General features: G+C 44.7%; 1 protein-coding gene across 4 annotated transcripts in view; it reads left to right on the forward strand.

The window, feature by feature from the left end:
• The window catches only part of LOC144797772 (fatty acyl-CoA hydrolase precursor, medium chain-like), a 300,448-nt gene that overhangs the window by 132,685 nt on the left and 146,571 nt on the right, over positions 1–21,192 (forward strand). For all 4 annotated transcript variants that reach the window (XM_078668531.1, XM_078668532.1, XM_078668534.1 and 1 more), the window contains exon 8: positions 7,167–7,271. In XM_078668531.1, the coding sequence (XP_078524657.1) occupies positions 7,167–7,271 (105 nt within the window). The remainder of the gene's footprint in view (positions 1–7,166; positions 7,272–21,192) is intronic.

Raw genomic sequence — 21,192 nt, forward strand, 5'->3', positions numbered from 1 at the left:
GAATTTAGATTGTAGATCTGTAAAAGATTCAATCCCCCCGGTTGTAATCAGGTCCGCAAGTTTTACTATTCCGGCCCTATGCCATTCACAGAGGTAAGAAGGACTGAAAATAGCTGGTAAGTTGTTGTTATTAACTATGGGAGAGTAGAAGTTAAATCTGCCAATTCCAAATATTCTCCGGATGTGGCGGAATACTTTAAATTAATTCATTAGTGTCTTGAATTTTACCCGGTTGTAGTACCCATATGTTGTTTCGCGAAGTAGGCAGCCCCAATATTGATCCCCTAGTAAGAGCCGGAAGGGTGAGGGTAGGGATGACCCGATTGTTGGGTCGTAGGTGGATTCTCTTACTAGTACTGAGCTATATTGTAATACTGCCACCCAATAGTATAAAGTTATATTAGGAAAAGACCAGCCCCCTCTCTCTTTTGAGAGTGTGAGTTGTTTCAGTGCTCGTCTTGGCTGGGCATAGGCCCAGATGAATTGAGTGTAGATCTGCTGGAATTGGAGAAGGCTTTTCTTGCTAAATTCAAGGGGTATACTACGAGAGAAATAGAGTAACTTTGGAAAATATGTCATTTTGATGACATTGCATCTGCCCACTAGCGTTAAATGCAGGTTGTCAATCTGTTTTAGAGCCTTCTTGGTCTGAACGGCAAGGGGAGCCAGGTTATCTGTGACTATGTCCTCCAGTTTGGGTGAGATAGACACCCCCAGGTATTTAGCCTTGGGTACTACCCTGTCGTCAGACCAAGTGATTTTGTTATTTACTAAAATCTGTGTCTTGTTTTTATTGAGGGCATAGCCAGATAGCCTCCCAAATTTCTGGGCCTCACCTTCCAGTACAAGTATGGTGTTGGCAGGGTCTGGAGAGGTGATGGCCAGGTCGTCGGCATAGGCCAAGATTTTGCAACTATTATAAAAGTAGGTTACTGGGGTGATGTTGTCATTTGTCTCTATCTGTTTAATGAAAGGATCCAGATAAAGGGCAAACAGTAGAGGCGAGCAGGGACAACCCTGCCTAGTGCCCCGAGAGATGTTAAAGGGATCGGTGAGATGTCGATTTATGGTGACACTCGCTGTTGGATTAGAATAAAGTGCCTGTGTTGCCAGTATGAGTTTATCCCCGAACCCCATTCTGCACATTACCCGCCACAGGAATTGCCAGGAGACCCGGTCGAAGGCTTTTTCAGCATCGAGTAGCGTAAGCGACATCGGGTCTCCAGCAGCTTGTGCAGCGTCGAACAAGGTGATAACTCTCTTGATATGTTCCTTAGTCCCTTTTTTGGGTATGAAACCGTGCTGCCATTCTGAGACAAGAGATTCCACTACTCGGGAGATTCTGGAGGCTAACACCTTGGAGAATATTTTAGAGTCACAGTTAATGAGGGTTATGGGTCTGTAGGAGCTCATATCCAAAGGAGACTTCTCTTTTTTTACGAAGATGGAAATTCTAGCTCTAGACCAGGAGGCCGGAGGGGGAGTCCCGTTGAATATAGATGTTATTACCTCAGGGAGTATGGTTTTAATTTGGGGAGTAAAGACTTTAAAAAATTCAACGGGAATTCCATCAGGGCCTGATGCCTTCCCATTCGGAAGGCTAGTGAGGGCGTCCAGAATTTCCTCCCACGTGGGAGTAAGATCTAAAAGCTTACTATCTTCTGGGCTAAATTGCCTTAGTTCGATCTCGCTGAGATAGTTAGAGATTTCCCTATCTAGAACTTCCCTATTAGAGGAGTTTTCTTCCATGTATAATTTGACATAATACTCCTGGAATCCCTTCCGTATAAGGCTGGGGTCTGTGACCTCAGAGCCAGAGGGTAGTCTGATTGAGTGGATTTCGCTGTTAGTAACCTGTTGTCGTGTCCTAACAGCTAGGTGATGGCCGATGTTATCACCACACTCGTAATTTTTTTCCCTCGCTGCTGCCCACTTTGCCGCGATTTTTTCCAAAAAGATAGCTCCTATTTCGGCTCTGACCAAGACTGCTTCTTGTTGGATAGCCTGGCAGTCTAGTCCTGCATGGATAGTTTGGGTTAACTTAATTTCTATGTTCCTTAGCTTTTCTTGTAGATCCCTGATTAGAGTTTTTTCCCTTTTGTTTTTCTGAATAGAGAACCTTAGGGTCTCGCTTCTAATCCTGCCTTTAATGTGTCCCAGACTATCATTTGAGAAGCAGATCCAATATTTATCTCCAGGAAATCTTGAATCCATCCCTGCATATGAATTACGTAACTGCTATCATACAGTAGGGCTTTTTCAAAACTTCACTTAGTAGCCTCTTTAGGTTGTCCAAGCCCCTTGAAGGTGATGATGAGAGGGTTATGGTCAGATAAAAAGCGAGGTGTGATATCAATTGTGTAGTTGTTGGTAAGCGAGGCAGAGATAAAAAAGTAGTCTAATCTAACTAGGATTTGGTGCGGGGCAGAGTAGAAAGTGTAGCCGGGTTGTGAAGGATTTGTAGTCGCACAGCTGTCTATTAATCCATGTGTCTGAATAAGATTTGCTAAGGCCTGAAAAACTAGTGGCTTCCTACCTTTATATCTCCATGTTGTATTAGTAGCCCAGTCACAAGGTAGATGTATATTAAAATCCCCGCAGAGCACTATGGGAGTGGGCCAGTGCACTAGCTTGCCGGAGACTTGATTAATAGCCCCAGGGTCATCGGCGTTGCTCCCATATATTGAGCAAAGGGTAATAGAAGAGTTGTTGGGGAGTTGAATCTGAGTAATGACCCACCTCCCTAGTGGGTCAGATTTAGTCTGTGGGTTGCTAGTGACAAATCTTCTGTCGGCTAGAACACCCACTCCCTTTCTTTTAGCCCCCTGCGTGGTGGCGCCCACTACTTTGAACCCGAGGGTATTCAGTAGATGTTTTTGTGACTGTTCTACGTGGGTTTCTTGCAGGCATATGATGTTCCCCCCAAGTGTTCCTAAACCCAGAGCCACTTTCTGCCTTTTAGAGGCATCATTTAATCAGCAGACATTAGCTGAAACAATTCGTAGTGAATCTAGCTTAGCCATCTAAGTGGTGTAAAGGTAAGAGCCTGGAGTCAAGAACTACCGCCCCATCTCGCTGCTCCCGTTTCCGGCAAAAGTCATCGAGAAAACCGTCAACAAGCAACTGGCCGCCTTCCTCGAGACGAACGGTTCCCTCGACCTCTCGCAGTCTGGCTTCCGGGCCAACCACAGCACCGAGACCGCCCTGATCGCAGCTACCGATGACATCCGAGCCCTGCTCGACAACGGAGAAACAGCGGCCCTCATCCTCCTGGACCTCTCCGCGGCCTTCGACACTGTCTGCCACTGTACCCTAGTACAGTGCCTCAGCAACGTCGGAATCCAGGAGAAGGCACTGGAGTGGATCATCTCCTTCCTCGCCGGAAGGACACAGAGAGTCCGCCTCCCCCCGTTCATATCGGAGGCCACCGAAGTCATCTGCGGCGTTCCTCAAGGCTCCTCGCTCAGCCCAACACTCTTTAACGTCTACATGAGCCCCCTTGCAGCCATCGCACGCCAGCACAACCTCAACATCATCTCCTACGCCGACGACACCCAGCTGATCCTCTCCCTCACCAACGACCCCGCCACCGCCAGAACCAACCTGCACGAAGGTATGACAGATGTAGCCAAATGGATGTCGAACAGCCGCCTGAAACTGAACTCGGACAAGACGGAAGTCATCATCCTGGGATCATCACCCGCCGCCTGGGACGACTCCTGGTGGCCCCCCGCCCTGGCCAGCGCACCCAAACCCACAGACCACGCTTGCAACCTGGGCTTCATCCTGGACTCCTCCCTCTCCATGACCAGACAAGTCAACGCCGTCTCCTCGTCGTGCTTCAACATCCTGCGCATGCTACGTAAGATCTTCCAATGGATCCCCATCGAGACCAGGAAGACGGTCACCCAGGCCCTCGTCACCAGCCGTCTGGACTACGGCAACTCCCTCTACGCCGGAACCACCGCCAAGCTCCAGAAGAAACTCCAGCGGATCCAGAACACCTCAGAACGACTCATCCTGGACATCCCCCGCCGCAGCCACATCTCCGGACACCTAAGAGACCTACACTGGCTCCCAGTCAACAAAAGAATCACCTTCCGGCTCCTCACCCACGCACACAAAGCCCTACACAACCAAGGCCCAGGATACCTCAACAGCCGCCTCAACTTCTACGCTCCCAAACGCCAGCTTCGATCGACCAGCCACGCCCCTCGCCGCCGTCCCCCGCATCCGAAGAGCCACCACAGGAGGAAGGTCCTTCTACTACCTGGCCGCCAAGACTTGGAACTCCCTTTCGACCCACCTCCGCCTGACCCAGGACCATCTCACCTTCAGGAAGCAGCTCAAGACCTGGCTGTTCGAGCAGTAGCGGACCCCCTCCCCCCAGCGCCTTGAGACCCTCCGGGTGAGTAGTGCGCTATATAAATGCTTTGATTGATTGATTGATTGATTGAAAATCAGTAAGGCTGTTTTTAGAGATATAGTCAATTTTTCAAAAGAGTGTTGTGAGTGTTTTGCGCCCAGGTGTATTATCTGTGCACCTTCCCACCCCTCCCACCCCTCTCCCCAGCCTCCCCCCCTCCACCCTCCCCACCCACCCCTTTACGTGAGCAATCAGGCCAAGCCTGAATGATGGAGGTCATACATGAGCCTCGGCTGCTGGTCACGCCAGCCAGAAACATAAATAACTTTAATCTTGTGATCGGCTACTAAGCCTGCCCAGTGCTGTGCGGAGATTAAGTACCGAATGTTTTAGATATAAGTGTATAAGTGCATGATTTTTCCCCTTCTTGCCCTCTCTTCCCCCCTTTCTGTCAGGGCTCACCCCTGCTTGTGCGCCCCCAAACATGTAGAAAAGATTGTAAGCACATGAGAGATTGAATTTTGACGGTGAGGTTGCTCCCCACTGGTTGGAGGAGTTAGTTAACAGTAGGTTGCAATAGTTGCAGGAAAAGAGAGAAGAGAGCAGCAGCACCCCTTTTATTTCCCTGTCTCTTTTCCCCAGTCTTAGGCTTTGTGTCCCTTCTTAAGCTTTACTTCTTCCAGGTACTCTTTGGCTTTGATCTCGGACAAGAAAACCTTGGTAGTGCTATGCAGGATAACCTTCAGCCTTGCCGGGTTCATGAGGTTTACCTCAGCGCCTAGCTGCTGGAAGGGGGAAATCAGTTGTCGTAGGTGCCACCTTCGCTCCACAGTCTGGTGGCAAAAGTCTGGTTTGGCGAAGAAGGTAATTCCGTAGGCCCCTTTTTTAGAGTTGGGGCGAGCTTGGTCATACACCAACTGTCTTAGAAGGAAGTTGCCAAAGTACACAAGGAACACCCGAGGCTGCCCTTCAGTAGGCTTTCCATTGTTGTATTGCCGTTTCAAGAAAAAGGGGAAGCGATGAGCTCGCTGCACTTAACGGTTCCAGTCCCAGCCTGGATGTTCCGGAAAAGAGTCTTGTAGTAACTTGACTATAATTTGTCTCAGATCTTCCCCTTCCTTCCCTTCCGGAATACCAAGCAGGCGGAGGTTGTTCCTGAATTCAATTAGCTGAAGGTGATGGTTAAAAGCCAAAAGGTCTTCGAAAGACATGTTTGCTTTTTTGACTGATGTACCTGTCGCATATTCTGCAAACATAACACGTTGGAGAACAGACCTTTGGGTGAAAGTAGAGTTGGTTGCGAAAGATGAAAGTTCGTGGTTTTAGAAAAAGTGAGGCAGTTCTATAAGCACAGAGTTCCAACGTAAGGCACGTGAAAGGAAAGGAAAGTGCAGTCAGGACCTAACACGGGCCCGGGCCCGGGCGGCCAAAGGGTGGGTGGGGTGTGGGGGGAGGAATTGGAACCTTTCAGTGGTCTACAAATCCTTCGTGGGGCCGTACTCTGACCAAGGCCAATATATATTTGTGAGATCAGGGAGACTCAGTGGCCCACTACACATTCTGCAGATGGAGGGCTCACTTTAGTTATGCTACTGACTGCAGCCTCTGCGGCACACTTGTCTGGCTTGACTTCAGAGGGTCTATATTCCCAACAGGCTCTATACACCACGAGGAAGACCTTGAAATATAATGTTTGTGTGCCTGGGAGGAAGCAGCGTGCCAATATTGTTCCTATTAATAACTTTGGTTGGGAAGTTGAGGGGACATTGATTGAGGAATAAGGGTTGGCGGTGTGTGGCCCCAATGCATGTGCTTTATTTATAGGTATAGGAAGACGCTTACCTCTCTTTAGTCAGACGTCACAGATTGTGGTCTGTGATCTCCAAGCTAGCCCTATTCAACATAATATAAAAGCCGTGTCACAGTCTGAACAGAGTAGCTGTGTACTTTTTATGTCAGAGTGAAGAGAGTACTAGTATGCCATTGACAACTTCAGTTACTACGAACTCAACAACATCCGGTTTTCTCTGGCACTCACATATCTATTATTCAGGTGAGTCAAGTTGACTCTGGGTGGCTACTATTTTTAGTAGATGGGTGGTTTCTGATGGGTGTTGCTCATAGTCATGGTCTCTGTTGGCGACGAAGTGGTCCTAAATGGATATAAAAGAGTATCACAACAATAAGGGTCAGACTGCGTGTCCGAGGAATGGGGTAGCTAAGTCAAGTCCCTGATCAACATTGCACCATTTTTCCCACCTTTGGGAATAGTTCAAAGCTCCAAAATGCATTCCCAGTCTATTTACCAGTGAGATGTTACTGGTTGGCTAAGCAACCAGCTGCAGGATTCTTGCAAACTTTAGGGTCACTGTTATTAATTATGGTTGGGATCGCTCAGTTAGTATCTAATATTTCCGAGGTTTATGCAGGAAGTATTTGTTTTTACTTAGTATTAACAATGGAATATAATATTTCAGCACTTTGATGCTAAGCTTTATATGTATGAACGAAAACTGAAATAGTAAATGCTTCATCTCCACCATCACGTCCATAACATTTAAATGTCTGTGCTCTCAGATAATACTGTTCATTCAAACATTATTGACTAAAATAATCATTTTAGGAATTGATTCAGAATCTCTAGAGACAACACGAGTGCGGGTAAACTAAATATGAAATAAAGTTTGATTTTAAAGTGGCATATATATGTTATGGTTTAATTTGTACACTGCTCATTATCTCATTGCTAAATGAGAAAAAAAAACATATTTTTTATTTTTTATTTTATGAACACGTGCAGATGATAGCGAACGCGACTGGCTGTGAAACCTTAGACTCCGCTGCAATAGTGAACTGTATGAGGAAGAAGACGGAGGAGGAGATCCTGGAACCAGTTCAAAAGATGGTGAGTGATGCTGTTGAATATTTTGCTTTCACAAATGCGGGTAATTGGCTGAAGTCTACATTGCATTGTAGCACACGAGAATCCATATCTAGGCAGTATGTTACAATTGGTCAGTGTGAGGAAAGTGGTTTACTATATGGCGTGGTTGTGTAACATCACTGTCTAATAAAAACACAATTTCGTATCAGGTCACCTTCAGGTTCCTTAATAAAATCATACCTCAGTGCTGGATAGCTGCGGCTTAGAGCAGTCAGGTTTTATCAAAGGGTCAAGTGTGAAGCATTAAAAAGTACCATAACAGTTGAATAAGAATGAAATGCAACACAAAAAATCTGACACCAATTTATAAAAATAGGTTTGTTAGTTTATCTTAAAATAGACACTTCATTGCGAAAAATCCACCGGGTGGTTTCAAAGATATGATCTTTCGAAGGAGCAATAAATCACAGGTTTTCACTCAATGTAATAAAGTATTGTAATCTATTTGCAGTATAGGGTTAGCAACTAGTGACTTGAAAACATCTATATGGGCACTTTTGTGTGAACCAACTTCGACAGTGGGGAAGTGTGGCTCACTGCTTAGAAGTGGCAGACCCTGAAGCAGAGATCGGCCCGGGAACAGGGTTCGATTCCCAACGCGGTCTTGGGTCAATGTCAGCGGACTCGATAATTCTCGCTGAGGTTCCTACGCTAACCATGGGTCCCACTCTGCAACTTTGGGCAATAGCTTGCTTAATCTCCACAACGGCCCCGTCAGCGCCGGGGATGTCTGGCTTCACCTTGGAGGTGCCCAGGTGGGACCATCTCACAGGATGGGTTCCCCAGCGGTATACAGCGCCAGGACACTCCGAGATGGAGTAACAGTGCGCTTTACAAGTATACTTACTACTACAGAGAGCCAGTCACAATGTCCAATCAGGTCCAGGTAAACAGTTACGTGGTGGTTTGAGCAGGCCCCTGCTCGGTTCCATGTCCTATGAGCGAACCGCCATAGAAGTCAATGGAGTTTCCTTATGCAAGGGATAGAAGATGCTGAAGATCAGTACTGATCCTAGGCCTTCTGAGGCCCCGGGCGAAAGGGAAGATGTGAGGCCCCTCTATATGCATATTGTGTCACAGAAGTGACATGACAGAAAGTGACTTCGCAGGACTATGGATCTATTTTGGCATCACTGAAGCAAACTAATGTGGATATCAGTAACATGGACAAAAAGTTGAGGGGATGGAAAACAGGTGAGCAAATATCCATGAGTGTAACACTTGCCTGCTCCTTTAATGATTAGTTGGACATGCCCCCAAATCCCAAAGGAACCAGAGGGTCAAGAAAACAGCAGTACAAATTTCACAGCTGAATCTGAAGGAGAAACAAAACAGGATACATTAAGTTGAATTCTGAATAATAACACGGGTAAAGAGCCCAATGAGTTCATTCTGACAGGACAATATTGCATAAGTACATTTGTTGTGACAAATCAATATCTTGTGTGTAGCACCACATGCTAAAATGTGATCTTCCTAGCCTTTCTTCTACTAAAGGCATCAATCATTTCACTGTAGTCCAATGTTGCTGCAATATCTCCTTCAATTGAAAGAAGGGCCAATCCTTGACCTTGACCTGTTCTCAGGCCATGGCGCTCCCCCCACCGCCCCAGCGTTCCCTGCTGATGCTGTGTCCTCTGTTTGCTGCCCCTCGCTGCTGCTGGGAGTTCGAGGTCCTCCTCCACTAGCAGGCTCCCGCCTGCGCCTCATCCCCGTGGTGGGCGGTAACTATTCGGTCTGATCTGCTGCCTGTTTCCCGTATTTGTATTGTATTTCTTGCCTGTTTTCCCTGTGCGCTGCTTTAGTGACTGTTGCCTGTATTTGTTGCCTGTTTTTCTGTGCGCTGCTTAAATAACTGTTGCCTGTGTTTTTGTTGCCTGTTTCCTTCTGCTGTGCCTTTAGTTCTTCACCGCCCCGCTCCCCGCACTCCCCGCATTCCTTTCCCGCCGCTGCGTCCCCTGCGGCTGCGCCCCCTCCTCTCCCATTCGCTTCCCGCCACCCAGCTGCTCCTCTCTCCCTCCACCCCTTCTTAATGCAGGACGCTGCGTGGCCGTGCAGTGGAAGCGCCACTGGCGCGCCAGAGGCGCGCCAGAGGCAAGCCCGTCTGCGCCCATCCGCACCTGGACTGCGCTCCGCGCCAGAACCCCTGGACCCCGCGCACCCCACCGCATCATACCCAGCCTCAGTTACGACGCCAACTCTCTCCACGCTCTCAACACCGACCGAGACCAACGCTGCAACCAGGCCGCCCCGAAACGCACCCACGGACCCTTTTCCTGCCGCAGCTGCAGCTTCACCTGCGACAGAACCACCAAACCATCAAGGACTAGACCCAACCACCTCCTCTGCATACTCCTCAACACCCGCTCCGCACACAGACACGCCATCGAGCTCTGGGACCTGCTCGACGCCACTGCCCCGGACGTAGCCTTTCTGACCGAAACGTGGTGGAACGACTCCTCTGCACCAGACATTGCCATTGCCATGCCAGACGGCAACAAGATCACCCGCAGGGACCGCACCAACGGCATCGGAGGAGGAATTGCCATCACCGCCATTTATAAACTTGTTCAAGAAATTAGCTGCTTGCTAACACAAATGGACCGGAGTTGAACAGTGGCCTTTCCCCCTCCTGTTAGCTCTTGCAAAGCCCAACCTTTATTGGACAGTGTGAAACTACAACTCCCAGCATGCATATTTGCCACATACTAAATCTTCTGCTGCATAATCTGATGATTTTAACTAATAAATTGTTTATAGCTCAAATGGATCAAAAGTTAATAAAAAATGTGACTTGTGCTGCTGTGAAGTGGAGGGCCCTTTGCAAAGGTTGACAGGTCACCTTCCTCACTGCTACATTTGTATGTTCCACTGGTACTAATAAGGACAAAGCTTAGCAGAGACTGTTAGCATGCGTAAACAATTCAGCAGCTCTGACCATGGTGCCACATCCTCTCCCCCACTGAACATCATACTGCCCCACTAAGAGAAACGTGCACTTCGATGACCCGCCATAAACACCTGGATGTGGCTCAATTTAAATTACGCACTAGACAAGAGCAATAAACTGCCTAAAAAAGCAAACACTCATAGGGAATGTAAGATTATCATAATAACTTTATTTCGACTTTTTAGGTCATAAAAGTACAGAGATTAAAATACAACAATAATTAATGCTCCTTGTGTTCACTTTGCAGCTCACAATTCAAATCTTGTTGTCTGTTGGGAGCTAGAGGGAGCTAGTGAGCGGAATTGTGAGTTCACCAGAGCGCCAGAACGCCTTTGCTTCGAGGCGAGGCGAGTGCTGCTGCCACAGAGGGAAGCGGGAAGCGGAAAGCCATTGTAGTGAGAGGCAGCGCCACAGATTTTTGACTCTTCCCGGTCTCTCCGGCCTCTTCGCCTCCCCCCGTGCGAGCGGCTCACAGGCTGGTGGCTTGGTTGCTACCTGCCCCTCTCCCCCGTGCTGTGTAGAGCAGAGCGCAGGAGCGCGACCGTAGGTGGCCGCCAGAACCCACAGCCTTTACAGCAGCGGCCGCGGGCGAAATTCGGGAGCGACCCGGTCGCGGCGGGAGCCCTCGGCAGGCAGGCCCTCGGCAGGCAGCCGGCCGGGGCCACATGAGCTCTTGGTCAGCGCAGGGCTGAGGTAACTGATCAGTCGAGGTGGCGCTAGAGAGCAGGATCAGAGAGTCCGCAGAGAGCAGTGAGAGCGGAGAGCGGAGGAACGGCGGCGGCGTTTTCCCCCGAGAATCATCGTTGGATACCATGGATTTCGTGTCTGAGTGCGAGCCAAGCCAAGCCTGATCCGTTTACAGGCTGTTTTTTGCCGCTTGCAGGCTGTGGTGCTCCGCGGAAGCACCTGCAGAGTCATCAGTCATCAGACAGGGGGCCGCCAAACAGCAAGGCATCCGGCAGTCAGTGGAGGCGACCCTGAGGAGACCTGAGAGAACTGAGGCAAGACTGGAGGCAAGTAGCCTGCGATAGCGCTGCCATTGTGGAGCTGCTGCTGCTGCTGCTGAGCTGTTGAGCTGCCGAGGAGGGGGAATAAGAGCCAGCTGCAGCAGTGGTAGCAGTGGTAGCAGCAGTGGTAGCAATTTTAACAAATTTAAAAACTTAAACAAACACAACGAAAATTTAGACACTTTAAAGCAGTTAAAGTAGTCTAAAACAGTGGGGTGGCAGAGGAGTTTTGGGCAGAGGGGTGGCAGAGGAATTTGGACACCAGGAAGCCCTCTGCGTCCTCTAAGCCCTCGAATTGGTAGCGCCAACCCGCAGAGCCCACGAGCTAGAAAAGGGGACTTTTTGATAGACCATGAACAGAGGGCTAGAGCCACATTAGCCATATCAGTGAAGTGAAGTGGCCCTATACAGGTATAAGATAAGGCAAAAGTACCCCCTAGGCTCCTCACAAGGTTTTGGTCACGAACTGGAAGCAGGAAGGGGCTGAAGGAGTTGGAAGGAGTTGGAAGGAGTTGGGGTCGGAGTTGGAGTTGGAGGAGCTACGCGGGATTGCGAAACAGTAAAGATTCAACCAGGGAGTGATCTGAGAGCTGGGATAAGATGCAAATGAGCCCATAAGGAGCAACGAACCTGTATAGAGCAGTAAAAGGAACAAGGCCTAAGGGTCCAGGGAGTCAGCAAGGAACTTTAGGGGGCAGTAAAAATTATCGGCATTCGTCTGGTTTTTGTTAAGTACTAGCCCAATCGACCCACCTCAGAGCAGTGCAAGAGCAAATGAGCAGGAGGACAGTCCCTAAAAGAAACGTACTTTCCACGGACAGTAAAGACACTTAACGACACAAAGGGGTGCTGAGTGAGCTGAATTATTCTTTCAAAACTGAGTCCAATTTTCAGTAATTCAGAGATATACTCCCATCGGCCTCGCCCAAAAAAAAAAGGGGGAAAGAGAGAAAGAGGAAAGAAAAAAAAAGCAAATCTACACAACCATCCAACCAATCCTGGATCATACTTCTAAAGTCCTCTCCCTTGACGGCAGCTGCCGCTTTAGTGGTAGACGGGCCAGGGAAGCTCTTGGAAAGACTACGCAGGATAGGAGTAGGAAGTAGACTCTTTTCAGGAAACTGAAGTTTTTTGTTTTTTTTTAAGATGCGGTCAGGAAAAATCCGACAACCTCGAATACAGAAAGCAAAAAGAAGGTTGGCGGTAAAAGAGAAAAAAGATCAAGGGAACAAAAACAAACCAGAAGAGCCAACCGGGAATGAATATTCAGATCAGGCTCACACTCCCACAGGGGAACCTTTCAAATTTGGAGGCAATAAAGTGATGTACAATTTTCAGTTTCTAAAAGAGCGAGGGGGAATAACACCAATTAATTGCAATGGCGCAAAACCTCAAAAAAGTTAAAAAAAAACGACTAGTTTGTCTGCATCACGCAAAAAACGCAAGATGAGCAATGACTCGGAAACATGTACGAGTCCTAATCTCAAAGAGAAATCGACAATAAAAAACTGGCTGATAAAAACATCAGCACAAGTTCACGCAACCTGCAATGAAACAAAGTTAACACCAAACAATACATCAGAGGAGATTAACGAAAATAATCCAGCACACATTATGCAGAGCAAATTGGGATCTCAAATAAATTCGGAGAAATGCGCACAAAAGACAGAGTGGTCAAAATCATTCTCGATCTTCGAAGAAACAGAATTACGGAGAATGCTCGAAGAAAATATCAACAAGGAAGTCGATTCAACTCACCTGAGTCTCGAAAACTTGAGTAAACCAGAACATCACGAAAACATGGGTATAAGGAAAGTAATTGGACAGAAAATGAATCCAATATCCTCCTCAATAATTCTTACATCAAGCCCAATCAGACAACCAGGAACTAAAAATCAGGTCTCGGACTTTGTAAAAAACCTGACAAAAGATGCAGACCCTATAACTATTTCTTCATCAGAGAGTTTAAATAGGACAACAGGGGTACGGTCAGAACAAACTGAAGGAAAATCTACACTCTGGGGGGATGTGCTCCTAAAAAGTCTACAACAAGCTACTAGCGCACTGAACTTTCAATCTAATAAACTGGACGTGCAGGTAGACTTAATGAACCTAATTGCAACCCACATATCGGGAATAAATCTGAAACTGGAAAAAATTTCGTTATACCTCATAAAAGAAAAGGAGGAAGTAAAACAATGGAAAAAGAAACTAACAGATCAAAATTGCGTCTGCAAGGAAATAATAGATAAATTAGCAACCCTCCCAGATATTTTGAAAGAGATACTAGTAGTAACATGTGGGAAAACCAACAAAGGCGATAACCTCAACATAGATACCATAGAGGACAAAAAAATGGTAAATCAAAAGAGAACTATTAACATCATAGAAGAAAAAACTTTAAATGATACAGACAAAAATGATTTACTACAGAGAGGCCTGGAAGAAAACAAAACAATGAGTTCATCGGGCACGTCAGAACCCTTAACCAAAAGACAACGGAAACGGGCAAGAAAGGCGAGAAAAAAAGCTACTAAAAGTAAGCAGGCAAAACAATTCTTTGCCATTTTTGAACAAAAAACAAAAATTGCCCCAACAAATCAGATCATTGACACCTCTACCAGAGAGGATGGAAAAAGAGAAAAAAATACAGATGAAGCAGAAGAACAAACAAAATCCCCAGATCAGATTAAAATACCATCAAGCTCAGTAGGGAAACCAATAGATGAGGAAAAGTCAATTCCAAACAAAATCAATGACAAATACGAAATATTAAAACCAAATCATAGAGAGGATCCAGAACAACAAAAATCACAGGAAAATACGCAAGAAAGGGATGGTGAAACTCTGGTCCAACAAGGACCAAGTTGGCACATTGGGGGAAACCCACCATTCAACCAGAAAAAAACGGGACATGAGCAAAGACAAAAAATACAGGCAGATCAAGTGAGGGAACCGATTATTCATCTGATAATGACGGCAGGAAATAAAGGAAGAACTTGCAGAGAAATTTCCGAAAATGAGTCAAATGATAAAATAGGGCAAAATGTAAACAACATACAAATAAGTCGAGAAGAAATGCACCTTATAAAAGATGCATCCATGGCAGATTGCATTCGACCGGATTCAACTACCACAATCCGCCAGAACGATAACATATCTCACATTCGATTTGACCCAAGTGAGGGAAAAAGGAGAGTCTATCAAACCCGAAACCTCGAATCAGTTAGCATGGAAACAGAATGTACATTACTGTTCAAACCAGAATATCAAACAAAAGGAAATACAGACACACTAAACAGGGGAAACATCCTGCGACTATTTGAAGTAATACCAAAATTAAGGAGAATAACAACAAGCGACCTAAAAGCCCTAGAATTTATCCAAGGAAACAAAGATACGGTCATGGAAATAAGTAACACCACCTGGGTATCCAAAGAAATAGCAGATCTTATTTTTTCAGCCAGGACTCAGTTTTCAGAATGGGGAATAACCTTAGAGCGTCTCACGCCAATAAAATATCCATTCCCACTATTAAGTAATAAATTTCCCCAACCCAACAACACAAAGGAAAAAATGCAATCAATCCTAAAGGGAGCAAGAAACAAATCAATCTCCGAACAAGATCTGAGCAGTACGAATACAAAGCAGGAATACCAACGTCAGAAGGAATACAAAGACTGGTCTTGGGTGGCACAGGCATTAAACTCTCATCGATCCTGATGTAGGTAAATTAGCACAAAAAAACCGAAGACAAAACACTAATTTACCCTCAAAACCAGAAATAAAATTAAGGATTTGCTCATGGAATGTACACGGTTTTAAAGAAATGTCCCAAGATCAAGAGACAATAGACTACCTGAGTAAATTCGAAATAATATTACTTCAGGAAACATGGAATTTAACCCCGAGACAAATTATGGGATACGAGGAACACCACATACTGGCAGAAAAATTGGCAAAGCATGGACACCCAAGGGGAGGCCTGTCCTTCTTCTTTACAAACAACCTAGATTGGAAAACCGAACTGCTCGACTCAGGGGAAAACTGGTTACAACTGATCAAAATAGAGTCAAAAGTAAGTAAAAAAAGTCCAGGATGGAATTTAATAATTATGAATATATATATCCACCCAGATAAGACCACAAAAAAGAATAAAGCCCAAACTTTAATAAATTTGATAAAATCTTTACGCAAAACTCATCAATCACACGAGATATTAATTTCCGGCGATTTTAACAGCAACCTAATAAATATTAATAGGACCAAGGAAAAAACTGATAATATCTGGGGAGAACTGGAATCTCTAGGTCTAATAATCCTGAATGGAAATACAGAGGGAGATATACCTGCCAAAACCACCTTTACCAGCGGCAAAAGGAGCTCCATAATTGATTTCACCTTAATAAGTAATGAACTAAAAAAGAGCATAGATTATTTTGGAATACAAATTCGACCAGAGAGCGATCATTCCCCACAAGAGATAATAATGAGGAAAAACATCGAAGAAAAAACACAATTACAATTTCTTACCGCGATTCCAGAGATATATAAACTGAAGAAAATCAAAAGCAAGGGCCCAATAAAAAAGGAAATAATGGACTCAGTACTGGAATACGTAAATCTTATGAATGCCACAAAAAACCGATCACCCATAACAAACTGGGAGAATTTACATAAATTCGTACTAGGAAAATTTGCTGTAAAAACTCTGGTAACTCATGGACACAAAGTAAATAAAGACCCGTGGTATAACTTCAACCTAAGAGATAAGAAAAGAGAAATTGCGAAAAAATTAAGAATAATGGCCGCAGAAAAAAGGATAGGAAAAGAAGTAGATAATATCACCTTACAAAAAATGAGGAAAGAATACAAAGAAGATTGCAGAAAAGCAAAAAAATCTCCCACAGAGGATGTCTGGGAAGAATTGTTGAGAACAGGCAAACTACCAAACAGCGGAGAATTTTGGAAAATAATAAACAAATTATCGAAAGGAGCGGGTGATCAGCCTAACATAGGAATAAGCGAAAAAACATGGGCCGAATATATTAACAATTTGTATAACATTCAGACCTACCAAACTAATACAGTAACACCTAACAAACAAAATAAAGCTCAAGAACAAAAAGAAAAAGTTCATGGACAGTGGAAAAACCGCCGGCCTGAAGGCACGGCCCAAGAGGAACAAACGCCGTTGACAACCACCAAACAACTAACCGGCCTAATAAGGAAATTAAAATCGGAGGGAGCAGCTGGCCCAAATGGAATGCCAAATGCCTTATTCAGATATGATATCGACTTCTGGGCAAATTACTTGACCCCATTGTTTAATTATATCCATAAGGAAAAAAAGATTCCACTGTCTTGGCAAGGAAATATCTTCCACCCTCTTCATAAAAGCGGATGCAGAATGGAACCTGGCAATTATAGGCTAATAGCTCTAATCGACGTGGAGGCTAAGCTCTTTTCATCTTGTATACTGTCTCTTCTACGACAATGGATAAAGGATCATAAAATATTACCCAATTTCCAAACCGGTTTTAGGGAAGGAATGGGCTGTTTAAGCAACCTGTCAGCCCTGTCATTATTAATCGAAGGAGCAAGGAAAAGGAAGACCGGTCTGATAGCTTGCTACATAGACCTGAAATCCGCCTTCGACCGAGTTCCAAGAAAACACCTATGGGAAAAACTGAACCTCTTGGGTCTCCCGCCCGCACTAACGGAAACAATTATGGCATTATACAGAGGAACATGGGCTAAAATAAAACTGGGTGATGGAAGAAGAATATCCACAGAACAAAAAATAACTAATGGACTCAAACAGGGCTGCGTGCTCTCACCAAGCCTTTTCAATATATATCTGGCCGATTTGAAAGATCAACTCAAGAAGGTCAACGGACATCCGCCTAAATTGGCCAACGAAAACATCCAGTGTCTACAATATGCAGACGACATTGTAGTTTTAAGCCAAACACCAATAGGCCTACAAAGAGCAATATCGGAGCTAACAGACTATTTCGAGAGAGAAGGCCTGGAATTAAACATCAAAAAAACAAAGGTGGTGAGATTGACGGGCTCTAGCGGAAAATCTTTTAAGTGGCAAACAAAAGGCAAGCTCATTGAGGAAACAACTGCTTACAAATATCTGGGGGTTACAATAAGTAAAAATATGTCCCTCTTAGAACATAAAAGAATTATCACCGCAAAAGCGCAATCACTGAGTTTTGCTTATAAAGTTCTGCAAAAGAAATTGCAATGCCCATCATATGACCACCTGTTAAAAGTAATGGCAGCCCAAGTCTTACCATCCCTCTCATATGGACTGGAAATATGGCATGGGAAAGAAGCAGCCATTCTAAACACACTCCAGACAAGAATATATAAAGCTGTCTTTCAATTACACAAAGGAGCAGCTCCTGCCCAAATAAGTCTAGAATTTGGGCTACAAAATCAAATATTCCAAAGGAAAGCAGCCCTAGCGAAATGGTGCTGGAAAATGAGTTTATCGGAAATAGGATCCCTAAACAACTTATGTTGGCAAGAAATTAAAAAACAATATGACCAACAGGAACCCAACTCATGGGGCAACGACCTGCGAGCATCATTAGATACCCTTAAAATTGTGGAGATTTGGAACAATCCACCGGAAACAACAACCTTTAAAAAAATGTTCAAGTTAAATGCAAAAGCCTTATCTTTGGTAGAAGATAAAAAGACTTTGGCCAAACGTCGACACGCATGGACCATTCTAAACTCGTACAAAAGATTAAAACCTCAGCCCTATCTTACTGCACATTTGCGGTTATCACTAAAAATAAAATTTATGGCCTTCAGAATGGGCGACCATTTCTCAAAAGATTTGATCCCGTCATGGAAGGTCACACACCAGGAACAAAGATGCAGATTATGTGATTATCACAGTGAGACCTTGTGCCACCTCCTGTGCACGTGTAAGGCTTCTAAAGAAAAGAGGAAAATTTTACTGAAACCAATTTTTAATATACTACAGATTCGTACCTGCAGGCAAGCTGTGACCAGCTGGATGGGAGCAGGTTCAAACATTCTAATATGCCGCGGGGTAAAGTTTATGAACTCTGTTGAGACCCAGCTTCAAAAAGCAGAAACAGACCACCGATAATGTCTGGGTTAAATTGTAAATGAAAAATGAGAAAATACATTTTTAACTAAAGGAACTTTTAAGTGTTTGCTATTTTAAATTGTTTTTGTACATGTATGCTTTATGGTAATGAAATACCAAATAAAGTAATTTTTTGACTGACTGAAAATACAACAATTGAAATTATAACATTCATATCTTAAATTGCAATTGTGGCATTATAAAAAAACAGTAAAGAGCAGCAGAGGTCATAGCATTCACAAAATTCATACAGTTTAGCATTTGGGGCCCGATTGTCTAAAAAAAATAAGTTAATATAAAATACATTAAAAATCTATTAAACATTATATTGGGGCCGATTAAAAACAAACATACACTCCAGAGTAAAACTGCTGAAACTAGAAAATCATGTTGTCTAGACATCGATTTCTAAGAATCGCCCTCGCTTTATCCACATTTCCTGAAGAAATTTGGACATTGCAATAACAAACAATGATTCCATCTCAGATTTTAAAATTCTGAGTGTAACCGAATAATTCCTTATGCCCAGGTTCCTGCATAATTGTATGATCCATTTTTTCCTAGCCTGCTTATAGGCCGGGCAAAAAAAGACCACATGAGCTTCTGTTTCTTCTTTCCCATGGCAACCAGGGCAGAGATAGCAAGAATCATCTGTCCACTTGTTTGTTGTTGCAAATAACGGAAGGGTGCCATATCTGAATTGGAGGCAAAGCCTCCTTGTCGACGATGGATGTATTATGTCCAAAGCCTGTTCGAAAGAATAACTAGATTTGTAGTTCAGAAACACCCAAGTCAAGCTTGCGGTGGAATACACTTGATTTAAAGACAACAAATTATAATCTTTCAAGAGTTTGTATAAGGTTTTTTTTTAGGTAATTGCACATGCTTCCTCCGGGGTTGCCCAAAGATCCTCCCTCCCAATTGCCTTAAAGGAGTCCCTTACAAAGGACAGCCAAGGTATTCTTCCCACTGCTCCTGGTAGCTGTAAAAACATCCTGAGCTCCTTCCTGTAGTGGCTTAATTCAGCAGTACTCCAAATGCCAGCGCCAGTATAGCAGTGGTCGGCTTGAGATAAGATTCGCCACAGGAAGGACACCCAGGTCCATCCTAAGTGGGACCAGTGGGGTATTAGTTGGCAATGCTATGGTACTTCGGAGGAATTTATTTTCAGTTATTGTTATCGTTAATATTTTGGTTTTACTGTGCCCCCAAAGTTCCGCCCTATACTAAGCTGCCGGACGAGGTTGCCCTTTATAGATCTCCAGTAGGGGATTTATTGCCTTCAGTGAACAGCCATTGTTAACTTTTCTTATCCCACCTATTGTCTGAGTAAGCCTCAGATTCGCCTTTTCAATTTGGGGGGTCCAGGTCATTTTAACATTCAGTGTCAGTCCTAAATATTCAAAAACACTAACACGCTCCAGTGGAGTATCATTCATAACTGGGTGGGGGTAGGAAGAAGATTTGGCGCTAAACACCATATATTTTGTTTTGTTGATATTAACTTGGAGTTTCCTCTTTTTACAAAAATCTGTAAATTCCCTTAATACTCTGCATCCCCATGGGTGACTTTGAAAGCAGCAGGGTATCACCCGCAAACATCAATGCAGGAAATTTGCGGGAGCCTATTTTTGGGGAATCAAGATCCTTTGCGTGGTATAGATCTTCCACTAAACCATTGAGGAAGAGCGAAAAGAGGGTTGGCGCCAGTACACAACCCTGACGGACCCCCTTATCAATCGGGAATGGGGCCGTCAGTTGTGCGTCTTTTCCATACCTCACTCGGGCATAAGTGCCCTCATGAAGGCGTTGCAGTTGTAAACAGAGATAAGGTGGAACCCCCATGGTGTCCAAGATCTTCCATAGTTGATCTCGGTCGACCATGTCGAAAGCTGACTTCAAGTCAACAAACGTGAGGTATAAACTCCCCTGCTCTAGTATTACATGCTTCCAGTGAATCAGCTGTAACCTGAATAATTGATCCACTGTAGACATCTTGGCCCTGAAGCCTGCTTGAAGAGGGGTCAGTATAGCCTATTCTTCGATCCATTCCTGCAATCTCCCCAACAATAACCTCCCATATAGTTTTTACGGAACGTCAATAAGGCTAATAGGCCTGTAATTCGAAGGTTCCAATGGGGATCCCTTTTTGTAGATTGGGACAATCTCAGCGCCAGCCCACGTCGGCGGCGCAGGGAGACCGTACTGAATTCCATTGAAAAACGCTACAAGGTAGGGAGCCCAGATTAGCTGCTCACTTTTAAATAAGTCACCCGGGATTTTATCCAATCCTGGGGCTTTATTGGGTTGCAATTTAGCCAGGGTGGATTCCACTTCTCCCAATACAAATGGGGTGAATCAAGTAGACTTCGGGGGTTAAAATGACAAACTGGAGTGTTATTTAAATTTGATTCTAAGGGGGAAGTAGAGTACGGATCCTTAAAATACGAGAACCAAGTGCCCTCGTCAATGTTAGGGTCAAGTGTAGTTCTACCTTCAACTTTCCCCTGGTGGACAAGATTCCAAAAACTTTTACTGTCTTTGTGATCAAGGGCCCTCTTGATTTCTTGCCACTTGGCTGTTTCCCATTCAATTTTTGCATTTGAGCCGGTACTCTTGTGGGCCTTCCTAGCTTCCCTAATACGTAGATGGTCGGACCCCTTCAATTCTGTCAAAATGGCCTGTTTCGCTACCCTGCATGCTTTAGTATACCATGAATTCCTGGGGCTCCAGATTTAGGACTATTCGAGCCACTCCTAAAAAAAAAAGACAGCCAGAGCCTCAGTA

Source organism: Lissotriton helveticus, chromosome 12, assembly GCF_964261635.1.
Source record: "Lissotriton helveticus chromosome 12, aLisHel1.1, whole genome shotgun sequence".
In the NCBI taxonomy this organism is placed as follows: domain Eukaryota; kingdom Metazoa; phylum Chordata; class Amphibia; order Caudata; family Salamandridae; genus Lissotriton; species Lissotriton helveticus.